Source organism: Ptychodera flava, unplaced genomic scaffold (assembly GCF_041260155.1).
Source record: "Ptychodera flava strain L36383 unplaced genomic scaffold, AS_Pfla_20210202 Scaffold_49__1_contigs__length_964681_pilon, whole genome shotgun sequence".
NCBI classification, from domain to species: Eukaryota; Metazoa; Hemichordata; class Enteropneusta; family Ptychoderidae; genus Ptychodera; species Ptychodera flava.
The window spans coordinates 1-18,304 of record NW_027248371.1 but is presented as its reverse complement, the minus strand read 5'-3'; the positions used below and the strand labels follow the sequence as shown (position 1 = coordinate 18,304).

Below are 18,304 nucleotides of genomic sequence, written 5' to 3'. Positions count from 1 at the left end.
TTACAGCTACTGTCCCTTTAATTACCATACCATCTATTTGAAATAATTCAAAACATAATAAAATGCCCATGTTTTCACCTTCTGAACTGTTTACTGATCAAATCAGAGAAAGACATGTTTTTACCGACATTACATTTCATATATGTACATTTCCTTGAGTGTGAATATGACTGACAATACTTTGCAATGGCATTGTCTGTGTCACTGTACATAAAGAACCAATGTGTCATCAAAGATTTCTCCCTCAGTGTCCATACCACCATGTATCAGTATCAATTGATATGTCCTTTGTTCTGCATTACTTTCGGCTGACTTGGTCGCATCATTGCTACTAGCACCAGCAGCAGCAGCACCTGCCTCTGCACTGGGAGCCTCACTCCCACCCTCACTTGCACCCCCACACGCACCCTCATCCCCAGTATCGTTCTCCTCTTTCTTGCTTTCTGCACATGAATCATTTTCTACAGTTCCTCCGTCATCCCCTGTTTTTTCAGTATCTTTTATTTGATCTAAACTTTCAGAGTGTGGCGTCACTGAATCCCCAGGCTCTCGTGATGTCTTCTTCAATTCAATGACACACATGCAGTGATCTAGTCTTGACGGCGGCGGTGGGCCACTGATGTCTACTTTACTCCACTTGAAATTACCTGCATTGAGATAGAAAAGAAACAACATAAAATATCATTTGACAGAGCTTGTGATGTATTTCATTTGAAATATACAAGGCTAGAGGTAGGAATCATTACAAAAGAACATAACAACGTCATGGTTGTGCGATCAATGAAGATTGCACTTTCAACAAGATGGCCCTGACATTGTGATGTGAGGTTGAGGAAGGAGAGCAAAATATTCTTTCATTTAAAATCAGAGAAATTGTGCTCAGATGATTGGGTATTCATCCTTAGAATGAACATGCACAGACTCAGATGCATCGTATAACATTTAGTACAAGTAAGTGCGGACAATGACTAAATTGATGAACTCAATGATACAGACTACAAAATAATCCTTTTCAACGGTGTGCATCATGAGCAGCATTACTCATCCAAGGCAATTGTATCGTCATTGTGATTTGTAGACAGCTAGCTTTTGGTATGAAATGAATTACAGCTATTTTGTTGACATTGTTACTGCCATACCTTTCCCACAGGTGCCTGGCACCAATTGTGTACCAGGCAACAATGGAGTGTTTATTAATTGTGTCCTAGATTTGTGTTTATGAAAACAATTTTTATGGTCAAACCCATCTAATCAGGACTATTCCTGTGGTGTCTACATGTTATGATATTATTTCTCACAGCATAACAGTTTTGTTTCGTATATTTCAGCACACCTGAATAACAGGTAACCGTTCATCAACATATTACCTTTGACCCCAAAACTAACAGAAATGTCTCAAACAAATGGCACATTAGGTCAAGCAATGGCTTACTATATTGTCAGATGCTGAGTGGCATACTTGTGCAATATTGCTGTCTCTTCAGATATTACAGTCGTCATCGTTACATGATTACAGACTTGGCAACATGTCTGAAACATTTGCGTCATAGATAGGCAAGTTGCTTTGGTCAACCATTCAATGCACTGTGACGTTCACAGCTATGTACAGCTGACTGACCTTTGTTCCACATTCAGAAAAGGTCCAAAGTGAAATGGGCAGATTTATTGGCAGGTCATTGTCCGAAATTCAGTTCACCTAAACACAACACCATGACGTCTATTCCAAACCTTAATGACTTCCTTTGTACTTTTATACAGGTTGACCCTTGCGGACACAATTTTGTCATTATTGTGACGCATTTCAGAAATAAACAACCATAAAAAATTACAAAAGACTATGCACATAAAGATAACAATAAGTTAGGCAATATTTTCAAAACAACATTTGAATGTCGACAAGTTCTGCTTGATGCATATTAACCTCTGTGTGTCGTACTACATCAACTGATAAGAAACAAATATTTCATACCCTATTTCATATTTCCTTCAAACATTTGCCTTTTTGAAAATCAAATGATTTTCTCAAATGTGTACATTTAAACACTCTATTGAGAAATTTTTTCTGGTAAAAGTTTGTGAACAGTGCATGAAAACCTTTTTAGGTCACTGATCAGAAAATTGCAATCTTGACATTTTAAAGTGTAGGGTTTGTCTACCTATGTTTTTACCTGTCCATACATATTTCTTAAATACAACAATTCTTTTGAAACAGTACACACAGGAAATTTTTACAGAAATTGTATTCTTTTAAGCAAAGCTGGATGTAAATATTCAATCTGAACAATAAGTCTGTTGTCGATGAGCAGAAAATCTTCAGATGTCTAGGTCCTAATAAAATGTATGTAGAAATATGATACCATGGTGTACAATGAAGGAATTTCACAAAGTTAATTTCAGCACCATTTCGGTAGAAAGAAGCATGCTGTACATAAACCCTTTTCCTGCCAAGTCCATTTCACCACCAGGTCAAGATGGTTAAAATTAATGAAACACAACATATTCCATATGGTGTATTTTAATATAATACTGTACATTTGAAGGCTGTTGAAAACATAAATACTGTAAACTTGATTTTTATGGACTAAAGATGCTATAACAGACCAAACCACGTGGGTGAAAATACGTCATGTTTTGACTCAATACCGCTTTTTACTGACTTGGCTAATGGGGAAGTGATACTGTCTGGCAGGAAAGGGTTAAATTTAACAGCAAAAGAACTTGACACATTGCTATTATACAGAAATCATTGAAAGGAAAAGTTGTGCTAAGTCATGCATGTCTTGTTTCATATTGTATATACCACATGGTCTTACATATGGTCTAATAGTAATACCAACAAATTTTATTCTAAAAATATCATTGATTTTACCACTTTCAGAACGCTGACAGGTAAACTGCTGGTTGAAAGATCTAACCCTTGCAAGGTTTATTTACCTTGTAAAATGTTAAAATGCAACATCACCATGACACAGCAGTTTTTAGTTTCCGCATGATGTACATTGTCATGGGACCATAGAATTTCACACGATACCACACCTCAAACCACTCAACTGAATCCAAACCACTCAACTGAATCGTAAACACAACTGAACTTGTTTTGGAGTGTGAGTTAAGTCTAGAGCACTTTTCTGACAATCATGTTCTATATAACAATGTTATTGGCTGAAAAACTACAAGTGAGCCATAAGTGCAGTGTGATATACATGTACATGTAAAACTGACGATTATCGTTCAAAAGTGTGTCATATAGTGGAGAAATATCATACTGATACCAGTATGTGCTAAACTTGTCATATTCAGTACTACTGTAGAGTAAAAACACCCTCAGCCTCTTCTTACAAAGACCTTTTGTGACATACATTTTGTAAAGCCATGGGTTCTCTGATTTGAGACTGGGACTAAAAAATATCTGATCAACATTAGCTGTATACCACTATTTATTGAAAACCAAAAAAGTCCTCTGTCAATATATGCCATTAGAGCCCTCACTTCACGCCCTCAATATTACCCGCACTTTTATTGAATGCCCTCACTTTGGTCCCATGCTGGTCGATTTCCAGTACCCTTACATACCTCAGTAGCATAGTGATTATTTGTAATCCACTGTTGCGGTTGATACTTAGCCTATGAAAAGTATGATACAGCATATATTTTTTCATACAAATGAAAAGTCTTGTGCAGTGGTTCTACTGATTACAAAATTTGGAACACAACAGTTTGAAATTTGTATATATGTTTTGGCATTTAAGTTTTTTGTGTCAGTCCTGAGGACTAATTTTGAGTGATTTTACATTATGTAATTGATATTTGTCTGAAAGTACAAGGAGGGCCTCTTAAAGTTTGAAAATATACCAGCACTTTGGTGAAACCATAGACCCTGGAGTCTTCTTGAGGGTCTATGGTGAAACCAATGTGCAATCTGGACTGCTGTTGTTAATATATCTACTTTGAATACTGTGCATAGACCATGCATAATACAGTATTACGATAAAATGGGCATTTGTAATGCGGCACGAAGCTGAGGAGGAACTGAGGCGAAGCAAACGGAATTACTCATTACAGACCCATCTTGGCCAGAAATTTTTCAACTCACCTGTGTCGAGGACATACATGTCATCAAGAGCGCCCTCTCTGTTCATTCCACCAAAGATGTACAACTTCTTGTTCAATGCTACTCCTGTGTGGGCTGTTCTGTTACAGGGTACATTGCCTTTGCATTTCACCTGTCTCCATGACAATGCCACTTGAAAAGAAACAGAAAATATGATAATGTCAATAGCTTGCTAGGTAACTTACTTGTCAACTGATACTATCTAGCAACAGAGAATGTGACAAAACAATATAGAAGTTATTGACTTTTAGCTTTGAGTGTGACTAGCATTCATTTTTGGTTCTGTAGTCACAGGTGTCGCAGTTACAATCTTGATATATTGAAGTCTACCAAGAAAAACTTATATGTCAAGAAAAAATGTAAGACAACTCATTGCAGTGTCAAATACTTTAAATAAATACCGTTTGACCCTACACTTTGCACTTACATCTCATTTTTTGTATTAAAGGTACATGGACACTTTTTAATCCGCAATCGACTTTTGTATTTTCTATTCAGGTTACTAGTAGTAGATTACTGGTACTACTACAAAATTATATTTGCATAATAAACTTCATATTTGTATTTATAATGTAAGCAACATACTTCAGAATAAATACCCATGTTTCAACAGCATGGGTAAACATTTCATTAAAGGAAGTCATTTACTGGTATGTATTTCCATCCTTTTCAACATTTTTAATGATATTTTTGTTCATTAAAATCTGACTCTGCCACTAGGTCAGTTTTACCATGAGATGACAACGATCAGATTAAATCTCTACAATTTCACATGATGAGGAATAACAACATATTTCCTTTTTTTTATATATATCTATGATCTAAATAAAGTACAATACAATGTTTGAAGTAGCACAATGAAAATTTGCTTACCAGTGTCTAACTCATGGACGTCATCATAAAATGTTGTCCCTGCCATACCGCCATGGATGTAAATCTTGGTTCCTATGGCAACCATTACATGACCATGCCGTGGTTTGGGTGAATTTCTTTTATGTTAGGTTGAGACCATGTCTGTGTACCTTGCATGGATGGGAAGAGTCATGACGAGTAAATATCAAAGCAGGACGAAATTACAGAGCCAACTGTAGAGGGCGCTACACCCAATATTTCCTCTCCATACAGCAGACTTCTGCAAGTACTATGAGATTTTGATAATGCATTATTGCACATAATACCTGCAATTGAACCTTGCTTCCATGCCACTTGCAGCATCAAGTCATGTGTTGCCACACAAACTTTTTGTGGGTAAATTTAAAAAAATTACTCTGTTTACGGTGGTCTACTCAATTTACTGTAGTTTTGATTCAGTGTTTGGAAATTGAGTTCATGCATGTATTTTCCTGGACTGTCTTCTGTGATATTGCTGTGGAAGGTGAACTTCCACATTTTCCGCAATTTTTTCCAACTCATTTGTAGTTCGAGGTTTGTAGTCCCAGACTTACATGGATACAGTGGAGGGAAAAGGCCAATAAACTGAGTTACCTGCTTGATAATACCTGTGATCTGTTTTATTTATAAAGGTGTTGTTCTGCTACAGAAAACAAAGTGTCTTGAACCATTCATATGTGAACAGACTGAGATTATATGAACACTTACTTGCATCAAAAACATGAACTTTTCTGTCTCCAACTGGTTCAGCACCAGCCTGGCCACCACTAAAGATGTACAACTTATCTCCAATGCTGGTCATAGAATGGCAAGTCCTGACACTAGGGGGCTTCCCTGATGCGCTCACAACACTCCAGGTACCTGAACCTTCAAAAAGAGAAATCTAAAAATTAAATTTCACCCAAAGCATGTGGAGGACTTAATATCTGTGTAAACCTAAAATCTCACTGTGAAATATTATGTAAGAAAAAAGGTTAATTATATGTCTTTCATGAAGTTGTTTCGGCCTGCTTCAAAATTGAAACTGATGAGAGTGTAGATTACTGGGATTCACACTACACAATGTAATAATTCAACACTGTCCTAGTGGTATAAATACATTTATTACATATAAAAGCCCCCTTAAGACAAGCAGATGGCAATAATTAGGAAGACTGGACCCAGTATTCTACATATCTGATTTGATTATTGATAAACTTACTTGTATCAAGTACCTGTACATCATTGACATTCACATCTTTTTCTGCTCCTCCAAACACATATAATTTCCCAGGTTGGCTCTCTGGTACAAATGCGCTGTGCTCATAGCGAGCTCTGAGACCATTCCACTCAGGCTCATCCCATTCATAAAATTCTGTAAGGGAATGATTATAAAAACAGTCATCATTTATAATGGAACAATGCCATTTAAACAGATGGTAAACTTGTGTGTTCTGACATGTTCTCTATTGTCAGTGCACTAATGACAATGCTAATTTAAAAAGTATCAACTTGTATCATCTGAAAGTCAAACACAATTAGATGTAAATTGGTGTTGAGTAAATGAGCGACGGATCTTTCAGTCTAGTTGTACAGAGGCTACAACCAAAACCGTTTTACTCAATAGATTTGCTATCCTTAAAGTTCTATGGTCCAATGAATAATAGAGCAACTGTGCAACAGACAATAGAGTTCAAAACTACTTGACAGTGTTGCAGAAATACAGGATCAATTCTTACCCATCTTGTTGGGGATTCCAGTACATCTACACACACGGTTTGGTCAGTATTTATGTTCACATAATAATCCTAAACTGAAGTTACCATGGCAGCAAACAAATTTCCTCACGACTGGAAAGCATTAACTGCAGAAAATTACAGCTTGCAGCTTTTAAATGTGATGTTGACATCAAAGGTTTGATATAAATAAGCAGACTGAAAAGTTTGGAAACAGGCTACGCTTTTTACAGCATTCAAAGATAGTAAGTGCAAGTTGAAACAAAAATATTGGAATCCACCATATAACTTCCTCAATAACAAGACAGCATACCTAGATTAAGTACATGAGTTTCATTGAAAGCTCCACTTGGATTAGCACCGCCAACAATTATCACTTTTCCTTGAAGATTATCTTTTCCAGGTAGAAATGTACATGTATGACCAACTCTCATTGATGGGGGCTCTCCTTTTGGTGAGAGGACATACCACATCAGAGGCGATGGTGTGTCACCCGGTTCTAGGATCGGATGCAATTCCATTGGAACAAGCTATTCTGTGGAATCTAATATCAGACGAAAATATGTTAAAAGTGGGTTTAGTATTAATGGCTGTAAATTCACCTATGCATAGAGACAATGATGCTATGTATTTCAAAGAATAAATACAATATTGCAAAGTTAACAGTATTGTAATCGATGCATCATCATCATCATTTAGTGTATTCCAAGTTTCTATAGCTGTATATACATGGTACTACAGTAGTTAACTTTACTGGCAGGTTCTCTACCACTTCCTCTGTTGTGCCAAGGGAATCCCCTACAGTTATGTAGCCATTGTAGGTACTAATGTACTCATTGCAGAAAAATGGGACTCTCTTTACACCAATCAGTAATTGTTTCCCTTCTCCCAGTTCACCTGTAAATATTGATGGAGAGTTTTAAGTACACAATCATACATTCACAGATTTTTTGAGAACTAACAATTGAGTAGACATATGTGATTTAGATGTTATCAAGGCCCTTGAATAGTTTTCTTTTATTTCTTGGAACTTCTGGGAAATATGCACAATGTCCCCTAACCCCAGCACAGCAGATCAAACTGGTTTGTTTACAATATGTACTGTACATGTACAGCTCCATCAAGCAATGCCTAACAATCACAAAAGCAAAAATATCAAAATAATAAAAAGATATCAATCACTAGGGATCAAGATGTCAATAATTATTTTCCATGGAGTCAGCTCGGGTCGAGTCCTACCGCTACTGTTATTATTACTATTTACTGCCCGTTTATAGGAGAATACCTGGGGACTGCGCTTCTAGTCGGATCCCCATGGTGACGCGATGAAACAACATGTGCTGATAATTATTTTCCTTTTGTTTTGGCGGCTTAAACGATTCGATATATTTATTAACCTTCCTACAGCGTTCTCTACTTACCAAAGTGACTTTATACTATCCACCAACGAAGTGTTACTTTCGAATCACGCTCGCTCCGGAACGTTGAATTTTGCCCGGGACGTTTCAGCTTGCCGTGTCATGTGTCAAAGGTCAAAGTTAAGACATAAATGCATCTAAAACTATCCAATTAGTTTATACTTCTAGTTGCGAAAATATCTTTGAAAAGAGGGGATAATTTGATTAGATTTGCCCTGCAGACCTTAAATAGAACTGAAAGCAACGTCAATGAGAAGTCATGAATTGAGTAAGGTGCAGCGCTTGTATGTTGAATTCCCATGATGCTTCTTTAGCCACCATATTGGATTCTGGGATTGCCAAGCACACCACGCTGTCTGGAGAGATCAACCTGAAAAGAAACAGAACTGTTGATCGTCGGTTGCTTCCCCGTTTCGGGGTTGTAAAATCGCCATGGTAAGAAAACAGAACAAAATGGTCATAGTCATTGACTTAAAATTAACTGTCCGCCGTTACTATTTGCGTGTGACTGAGAGTTCACTTCAAACTTTTGCGCCGAAGCCATAGCGTGTGTCCACCTTCTGAACACGTGAACCGCACTGCTGTGCCAGATTGGAAGAACCAACACCTCAAATTTTAAGGCCAGAGTTGCAATTGTTGATCAAGCTGCATCACTTTTGGAACTCGATGCTTACCCCAGCGAGCTTGTACGACCTTCAGGTTTATATTAATTTATAATTTACGCTGTGGAAAAGTACTGTCTCCAAAACGGATTGGGTACGATCATTGAGGTGCAATTAGACTCTCCACAGTCGCTGTGCCTTGTTTTGTGCGCGCCGCGATGGGCCTGCATTCGAAGGCTGTGCAGCTGTGAGCACGCGCTGCCAGACACAGCGACTGTCGGTTCTTGCAAGTATATGAATATTCATAAGGGTAGTGACCTCAAAAGAAACACCTATCTAACTGGGCGGAGAGAATATATACTAGTAGCTGGTAGACCTATATACGCGGTATGTTTTTATTTTTCATTTTTAATTTTATTTGGCTATGCTACCTGTCATTTTTGTTTTGATTAACGGATGTGTGGAGTTCTATAAAGTACCCGGATCAGGCAGAAATCCGACCGGTCGCTTGCAAGAACGTCCAGACCCTGGGATTCGCGTCGCGTCTCTGAAGGGCGCGCGCTTGTTCCAACAGGGAAGAACGCGAATCGCAGGGTCTCTGCCAGACTAAGGTGCAATGTGCGTAAGACATGATGATGGCAATTTTTATCAGGTATATTCAAAACCTCTAATAATGGGCAGGGAGATGTCTTAATCTGTTCACTGATTGATACTGGTCAAGCTTGGTCACTGAATTGTTTAATTGTTCTTGAAAATTTGGAAAGTTCTAAATTTTATATGAATGACTGAACTGAAGGAGTCTGATGAATATCATCCTGTGTGCAAGGCATAGCACAGCTGTGGAAAAGCCCCTCACCCTTGCCTTCCCAGGCAATTTTCCCCAGTGGATGATAGGTTTCTCTATATACATAATTTATTTTGGAAGGTTATTCACTTATTGCTTATAATATAACCACTGAAATTTTCCAATTCACTGTTTTTTACAATCAAAAGCATAGGTTATAAAGGTCATTAATGATTTCATAAATAATGGTCGTGCCCATTAAACTTGGAACATCGCTGAATCCAAATTACTGTTGGCAATAGAGAGACTCAAGTGATCAAGAGGTAGGGGCTATAGGAGGGCTTCATTATGTAGGTTCTGTTTTGACAATACTATGTGGGGCAAAAAGGTATTCTATATGCAGATAATGAGATACCTTGAAATGTTAAGATTTTTACATCTGCAAATCAAGTTGCGATATTGCTATGGATGGTATCATTGACCCTCTATACTGTTCAATGTTTCATGGGTTTTGATATAGAAATCAAGCTTTTGACCGCCCATACCAAGCTCTATTCTTGATTTACTCATGTCTCTTTTCAGGGTTTGTTGGTTCTCTATGAGCATGCATCGGGTTATGGCCTGTTCTCAGTCACTGAAATGGAGGAGATCTCCATGCAACACCATCAAGTTGAGCAGAGTGTGGTAGACTTCGGTAAATTCTCATCCATGGTTAAACTCCAGGCATTCTGTCCATTCAAGACAGCAGGTGATGCATTGGATAATATAAACTGTATTTCAGAGGGTGAGTATTGTGTACAGGGGTGCATACATATGAGGTTGTCAAGACAAGGAGTCTCCTGATATCAAGGCACATCACCGGATATAGACTAACTTGTATGATTCTTTTTAACTTCACTGCTGGCATGTAGTGAGAATCTGCATACATTTTTCAACTGTAGATGGAAAAACATGGTGGAACCACTTTTACCCAATCTGATTAAAATCAGATGTAGAGTACGGCGACGTCTTTACTTACACGGTATTCTCTTGCTGTCGCCTCTCACTACATCTGACCAACTCCCATAGAAGGTCGCGTTCAAATCTCGCGCTCTGGCCAGAACAGCCGACCTATCAGAAGGCGCCTTACAGAGAACAATAGGTATGACTCGCAAGCATGCATATGCACGAAGAAGACGCACGAAAATCATGCCTTTTATTAACAACTGTGCAAACAGAAATCATGTGGACAGACTTTGAGACTAGCCCTGCGTCCGATATGCTGTGTGTTCCCGGCGTAAACGCGGCCTCCCACTACAACCCTGCTGACTCTCACAGGAATACACAGCAACATCGGTCCCGAACTACTTTCGGCCAAATAACTCATTAGATAACGCCATTAGATAACGTTCATGCAAGATATGGCCGGTCCCTGGACACCTGACCGACCGTGAATCGCTGGTTAACGACGGTTTGGGACGAGAGCAAATTTTTGAATACACGGCTCAGAGGTCGGCCAGTTACGAGCTCGGCCAGTTACGAGCTCGGCCAGCTGGAGATGTCAGCCAGTAGGCGAACTCGGCCAGTAGGAGCATGGTTATATGATGAGACTATAGTGTTCTTCTATTTTCAAGGTCTCACCAAAGTTATAATGTGAAAGCGATGTCAATGTCATTCATGAGTGCGATAATGTTTGCAAATTTCCTTCTGCCATGGAGGTTACCTGGCTTCAACGCTAATTACACGATGACATCGGACGCAGTGTGGTACATCGTGTTTTGCTTTCCATTAAAAAACCTTTAAACCTGCAATTTACTACAGTCTAACCATAACATAAAACGTTATTCATCCAAAGTTCAACGATTAAGTCATTGTTACTGCCAATTTTTACCTCTCGATCGTACGCCCTACTCACGGTCAGCAGAAACGCTGAGGCCGACCAATGTGTTTTTCAGAGTGGAACGTCTTCTCGTTGTTTTCTGAATATTCAACAAAATAACATCAAAAAACTAAAATTGGCATGCGTATAAAAGCATCTGTTGACTGTGAAGAGAAAATGTACGCCAGTGTTCTCCCCAGAAAAAAAATCATAGAATAGCGGCTAATTTGCATAAATTTACATAACAATACATTTGCATAGTGTGATATTTGAATTACTTTACCTAACATTTGTTAAAATGTCAAATCAAATGTACATGTACTGTACATAGCCATTTCCTAGGTTTTTATGTTGAAATATACATATTCTGAATGAGTTAGGTGGTCTGTAATCACCAACCAGCATCTTAGGGTATCCACCTATGATGTAGCAAAATGGCGATGTCTGCATGACTTAGACAGTGGTCCCAGATACACAGTAGACCTTAGTTGACAAGATTCACGACTTGAAAATGTCACATTTTTTCATTTTATGTTGTTTTGAACTGAATAGAGATGGATTCTTTGAACAACGGTTTGTATATGACTGGTTGGTAGATTATCATGAGTGGAAAAGACGTACCACTCGGTATACATTACAAGTATGTTGACGGACGGATGCACGCGGACATATGGACATGAACAGACACTTGCACATTCTGGAAAAGTAATTATTTTGAAGCATGAGGTTAATTTCAAGGGCCAACGGCTTTTATTTCCTTCTTTGGTTACGTTGACAAATTGAATTTGACAGCAGAGTGTATTTAGCATGTCCGTCTAAAAAAAATCAACAATGACTTTGAGCGTTTCACTCTGCACAACGTGCCTGGTAATTATGTATTCACGACATGACAGTCAGGCAATGAGTGGTCGGTCCAGTCCGTCCGACCAAAGCCGGGGGAATTACAAGTCGCCGGTACCTTGAAAGGTGGAAGGTGTGAAATTGTTCTGAAATTGTTTCAACCATTCATACAGATTCAAATGAGTAGCTGGCTGTTGTTGAAAATAAAGGACAGCATGTTGACAAACTGAACGAAGTTAGTCAAAACAAGGGTAGCGGAAACTGTTCTAAGCGTAGCGGGAACAATGAAAGAGTAGCAGGACAAAGTGTAAGCGTGGCGGGGCCACTACGCTAAAACTGGCTGGGGAGAACACTGTACGCAATCATGGCAAACCTCTCCCACTGGCCGAGTTGGTCGGCGCGGGCACTGGCCGACCTCTCTGGTCGCCGTACGCTACATCTGATTTTAATCAGATTGCACTGTTACCATACCAGAAATGAGGTTTGTTTTGAGGAATAAGATTTTGAAGACATTTAGGCCATCTTTTCCCCTTACCTGTCATAGAATATGGTAGTTTACTTACTGCCTCAACAGCCATATGTGAAGCATTTCTTTCGGCAAACATTTTCAAATTTTACAAAATAAATTTTAAATCTCGGTAGATTGTTTGCATACTGAATATAACAACTTTTTTACACTCTTGTAATGAGAATGTAAAGAGTACTTGGGCTATCAAACATCAAGTCAGCTGAAATCTTCCAAATTTTTTTTGTTCAGAAAATCTGCTAAGCCCTTAACGAGTTTATATTTAAATAATGATGCCTAAGATGCAAGGTGTGTAAATGCACAATAGACTCTGTACTGTCTGTATTATAATGAAGTCTGACAACTTTGAAGGGAAAACTCCATTGTCATAATCAAGTTTTGACCTGTTACAGGTATTCTTAGCAATGACTTGAAACTCTTCCTCGAGACAAATCTGCCAGCAAAGAGAAAGAAGGTCACCCTTGGTGTTGCTGATACAAGAATTGGAGGTGCTGTTACTGAAGCACTCGGTGTGTCTTGTCAGGCGTCAGGAGTGGTTCCTGAAATTATAAGAGGTAAGAAAACGGTGATGTCTGAAAATTTGTCTGTAGAAATACTTACAAACTATACTGTCATCTTTAAGTCTATGATATCTTATAGTAAGTCTGTAAGATATAATCCTTCATGATATTTTTAATCGGCATTTTCAACTAGAAAATGTCATTTGTAAAGCTGTATGATATCATACAAAGTCTGTAAGATATTATTTTTCATATTTTTTAATCAGCACTTTCAACTTCAGAATCCATGTTTCATTGTGCTCCCGACTACCGATGATATTCATGCAGCTAGACATGAACTTGATTTTAGTTCTCGGGATACCAACAACAGTTCCCCACTACTAAAGATAAACATAAGTTGTCACTGTGATTGATAATATCACATTCTGTAAAATCTCATCTGACTCCTGTGTATTGTAGGTGTTTTTTACCACTTCCACAATGATTGATAATAATTAATATCACAAACTTCTGTCAAGTCTCGTCTCACTCCTTGTGTATTATAGGTGTTCGCTACCACTTCCACAAGTTACTCAAGGGCTGCACTAAGGAGGCAGAGTGCAAAGCACAGCTTGGACTTGGACACAGTTACTCCAGAGCCAAGGTCAAGTTCAATGTCAGCAGGGTTGATAACATGATAATCCAGTCTATCAGTTTATTAGATCAGTTGGATAAAGACATAAACACATTTAGTATGAGAATAAGGTAAGAAGAAAAATGTTTATTTTCCTTTTGAAATAGTGAGTAGCTGAGTGTGAAGTATGACTTTGTAAAACTGAGTGACTATCTCCATGAAGTATGTATTTGTCTTGAACCGATTAGTTGGTACTCAAACCTATGAAGGTGTTCTCTCAGACAGAGTGTGTCGTTGTCTAATGGTACCAAAATTGTGTGTAGTATTAATTTCATCAGCATGGATTGGAAGAGTCCTCTCATCGGTCAGAATTGCATATTGCTAACTAGTCATATTGGGTAAAACAGTAAAGCATAACATGTCCTGTGTACAATATTTTGAAGGACATGTTTTACTGATAGACCTTAACATTTGAAGACCCCTAAAAACAAAGAAAAGTAAGAAGTTTCTGACTTTTCTTACATATGTACAAAGTGATGTGTCAAAAGTGATTTTTCAGGAACCATAGTTTCCATGCTTGAACAAATTGAACGGCAACCATATTTATATTTTAGCAATGTTATTGTTTACTAACATTTCTTTCTGTTACCAGGGAATGGTACTCATATCATTTTCCAGAGCTTGTGAAAATAGTCAATGATAACGTAATGTACGCCCATGTTGCTAAGTATGTGAAAAGTCGCAAAGATTTGACAGAGGAGAAGTTGGAAGGCTTGGAGGAAATCGTGATGGACAGTGCCAAGGTTAAAGCCATCTTTGATTCATCAAGGAGTTCTATGGGTAAGCAGTATAGATGTGTTACATCATTTACTTTTTTCTGGTGGGTAGTAGTTCTGTTGAGGTATGTGTATGTGTTGATCGTACCCATTCACAACTTGCTCTTCTAACACAGCAAATACACAGAATCTGTTCCAGCTTTGGATTAAATATTCACCTTGACATGCTAGTACTCATTAGAGCAGATTTGACACTATCCTGACAAGCTTATGACAGTGTGAAATGAGAAAGAACGTATGTGGGTAACCATTACTGATTGAAGTGACATGAGTGTGTACAGTAGATTCATTTGTGTCACCATCTTCTGCCAGCCATAACACTTGCAAAGTCTGGTTGATATATTTAGTGATCATCTATGAGTGAATTTCCCTGTAAACTTCAAACCATCCACAGCATGAATATCTGTTTGCATGAGTGAAAAGCAATACTCCACTTTACAAATGAATGGTACACTATACCTTAATCTTACAATACATCTTTTTAGAAATGCACATCACAAAACCTTGCATGAGAAAGACTCTTATCTGTTTGGCCATGAAATTGAATTTCTTTCATTTTCTTGTTTCAGGTATGGACATATCACCCATAGATCTTATAAACATAGAAAGCTTTGCATCAAGGGTGATAGCACTGTCAAATTACAGAAAACAGTTACATACATACTTGAGGGAGAAGATGTCAGCTGTTGCGCCAAATTTATCAACACTGATTGGTGATCAGGTAAAATTTATTCAGTGTTTTTTGCAGTTTCACAATTCATATTTTTTTTGCCCACATTGACATTGCACACATTTGTCTTGACAAACCTCTAATTAATATCACCACATGTACGATACCTGGAAAACTTGTTTGTTTGATTACCGTGTAAGCTGTAGTGATGTAGTGATGTTTTGTTTGGTATTTCAGGTTGGTGCCCGTCTAATATCGCATGCTGGTAGTTTGACCAATCTTGCCAAATATCCGGCATCCACTGTCCAGATCTTAGGTGCTGAAAAGGCTCTATTCAGGTGAGGAACTGTGGTCATCTATCGTTGTTTTGATGATATTACATGTCCACTGTTTGCCATAGCCCAGTAAACCTAATCTATTACACTGTCAAAGATGACTGGAGGAAAGTTTAGATTTTATATCACTTTCATGATTTTCACTCACTGCATGATGTTATACTTCACACTTGTTTGTATATGTTCACAGAGCACTGAAGACCAAAGGAAATACGCCCAAATACGGCTTACTGTTCCATTCCACATTCATCGGTAGAGCTGGTGCTAAAAACAAGGGTAGAATTTCTCGCTACCTTGCAAACAAGTGTTCAATAGCATCCAGGATAGATTGCTTTTCCGGTAAGTTGATGTCTTCCATGTAAAATACCCCACAATATTTTACAACAGCATTACAAAGCATTCTTGATTCTCATTGATGTGTTTGTTCCCTAGTTATAGATGTTCTTGAAGATCATTTAGCAAATACTGACAATACTGCATTTTGTATAGTTGTAGTCATATGCTCATTAAATTACAACACGCCCTCTTTCGTCTGCACAAAAATTACTGCTAAGTATCGAATTATCTGAACTGAGGAAGCATTGTATTGTTGTCAATACAACTGATTGTGATACAAGTAGTATTGATTTTCATATTTAGTGATTACAATTTATATATGGGTGTAGTGAATGAGTTAGTAGTGTTATATACGTTGATAGGTTTGATCGTTGAAAAGTCACTTTTACAAGTAAGGTAAATACACCTTAGGGATAAAATTCCGACTCTCAAACTTTTACAACATTTTGCTGTTTTGCCTCTTGTCCGGACTTAATTTTGACTCCCATGGAGTTTTTTCGTAAAAATCACAGTATAGCAGCCATCTTGAATTTCAAACATCATGAATTTTAGGTAATTAGTTTCTTGAAAACCCAAACATTGCAGGGTGACCCTAATTTTTATACTTGATTATGAAAGGGAATGATACGTTGAGGCAAAAGTCAAAAGTGTTCAGTTTCAAGGCTTATATTACCTTAATATCTAATAGACTAGTACGTTGCTGTGTTCTCAAGCTTCCTAACATCTGTGTAGAATTCAGTCACCTTTTGATAGATATTTCAATATTTATTTTAACTTTTCTGTTTCTGTAAATTCCAAGGAAATAGTTCACCAAACATAGTTTGTACATAAAAAATATTCATGTTTATAGATTATGAAGGAATGAAATTGTTCATAACATGCAATTTATGAATATTCAACAATGAACCATTATTACGGCATTGCACATTTTAAAACATTAACAAATTTATACTTGTTGCTGTGAGGCTGTGCTTTGAGCATTGGAAGATCACGACAAGTGATGCATTTTGACTTTGTCTTTGTACTGTCTCAATACAGTACATTATGCAAGACAAAATGCTAGATTAATCCCAGCTTCCCTCTCCACCAAGATTTCTCTTCGAACAGTGAGATCTCTTGACTAAATCAGGAAGCACAGACATGTCTAAGTTGAGGCAATAGTCAAAAGCGTTCAGTTTCAAGGCTTATATTACCTTAACATATAATAGACTAGAACGTTGCTGTGTTCACAAGCTTCCTAACATCCGTGTAGAATTCAAAATACCTGTCCTCACTTGTCACACTTGCCCTCCTGACTGTTTTTTTTCTCATCAGAGTTTCCAACATCGGTTTTTGGTGAGAAGTTGAGAGAGCAGGTTGAAGATCGACTGAAATTTTACGAAACTGGTGAAGCTCCGAGGAAGAACGTTGACGTCATGAAAGAAGCAGTATCTGCAGTGAGTCAACACAATCACCTTTGATTGACATTTAACTTTTCTGTTTCTTTAAATACCAAGGAAATTGTTCACCAAACATAGTTTGTACATGGAAAAATATTCAGATTTATAGATTATGAAGGAATGAAATTGTTCATAACATGCAATTTATGAATATTCAACAATTAGCCATTATCACGGCATTGCACATTTTAAAACATTGACAAATTTATACTTGTTGCTGTGAGGCTGTGCTTTGAGCATTATAAGATCACGACAAGTGATGCATTTTGACTTTGTGGTTGTACTGTCTCAATACAGTACATTATGCAAGACAGAATGCTAGATTAATCCCAGCTTCCCTCTCCACCAAGATTTCTCTTCGAACAGTGAGATCTCTTGACTAAATCAGGAAGCACAGACATGTTTCAGGATGAAATTTTCAAATTGTTCTGTTGGTTACTTGCTGTGTAGCCTGTATATTAATCACAAGAGTGTCTGTTCATACAGGCAGCAGAGCTGGAATCAAGTGAGAAGAAAAAGAAGAAGAAAAAGAAGCGGAAATCAGAAGCCGTGGAAGAGGAGGAGACTGAAGAACAGACTCCAAAGAAGAAAAAGAAAAGAAAGTCAGAAGTTGCAGAAGAAGCAGCCGCTGATGACAAACCAACCCCAATGGAGGGAGTCACTGAGGGCGCAACTCCCAAGAAAAAGAAAAAGACAGAAGATGTTGAAGAAGTTGTAGAGGAGACACCAAAGACCAAACAGAAGAAGAAGAAAAAGTCAAAAGAAAAAAGTGGTGGTGGTGATGCAGACGAAAGCATAATCAAAGATGCAGATGACAGTGTTGTCATGGA

The 18,304-nt window shown here is 37.9% G+C and overlaps 2 protein-coding genes across 2 annotated transcripts; one reads left to right on the top strand and one right to left on the bottom strand.

Moving 5' to 3' along the window:
* On the bottom strand, window positions 1-8,382 carry LOC139128321 (rab9 effector protein with kelch motifs-like). Its single transcript, XM_070694116.1, is given in 8 exon segments — window positions 1-647; window positions 4,094-4,243; window positions 4,985-5,101; window positions 5,104-5,133; window positions 5,711-5,869; window positions 6,204-6,356; window positions 7,031-7,261; window positions 8,139-8,382. Coding segments are annotated over 7 exon segments (1,263 nt in total). The 5' UTR covers window positions 7,239-7,261; window positions 8,139-8,382; the 3' UTR covers window positions 1-201.
* A 57-nt stretch (window positions 8,383-8,439) lies between these two features.
* LOC139128329 (nucleolar protein 56-like) lies at window positions 8,440-18,299 on the top strand (the record flags this gene model as incomplete). Its single annotated transcript, XM_070694126.1, has 10 exons — window positions 8,440-8,570; window positions 10,104-10,305; window positions 13,138-13,299; window positions 13,791-13,989; window positions 14,511-14,698; window positions 15,264-15,415; window positions 15,602-15,702; window positions 15,890-16,038; window positions 17,350-17,471; window positions 17,961-18,299. Coding segments are annotated over exons 1-10 (1,617 nt in total), but the record flags the coding sequence as incomplete, so codon positions are not given.
* Window positions 18,300-18,304: the final 5 nt, after the last annotated feature.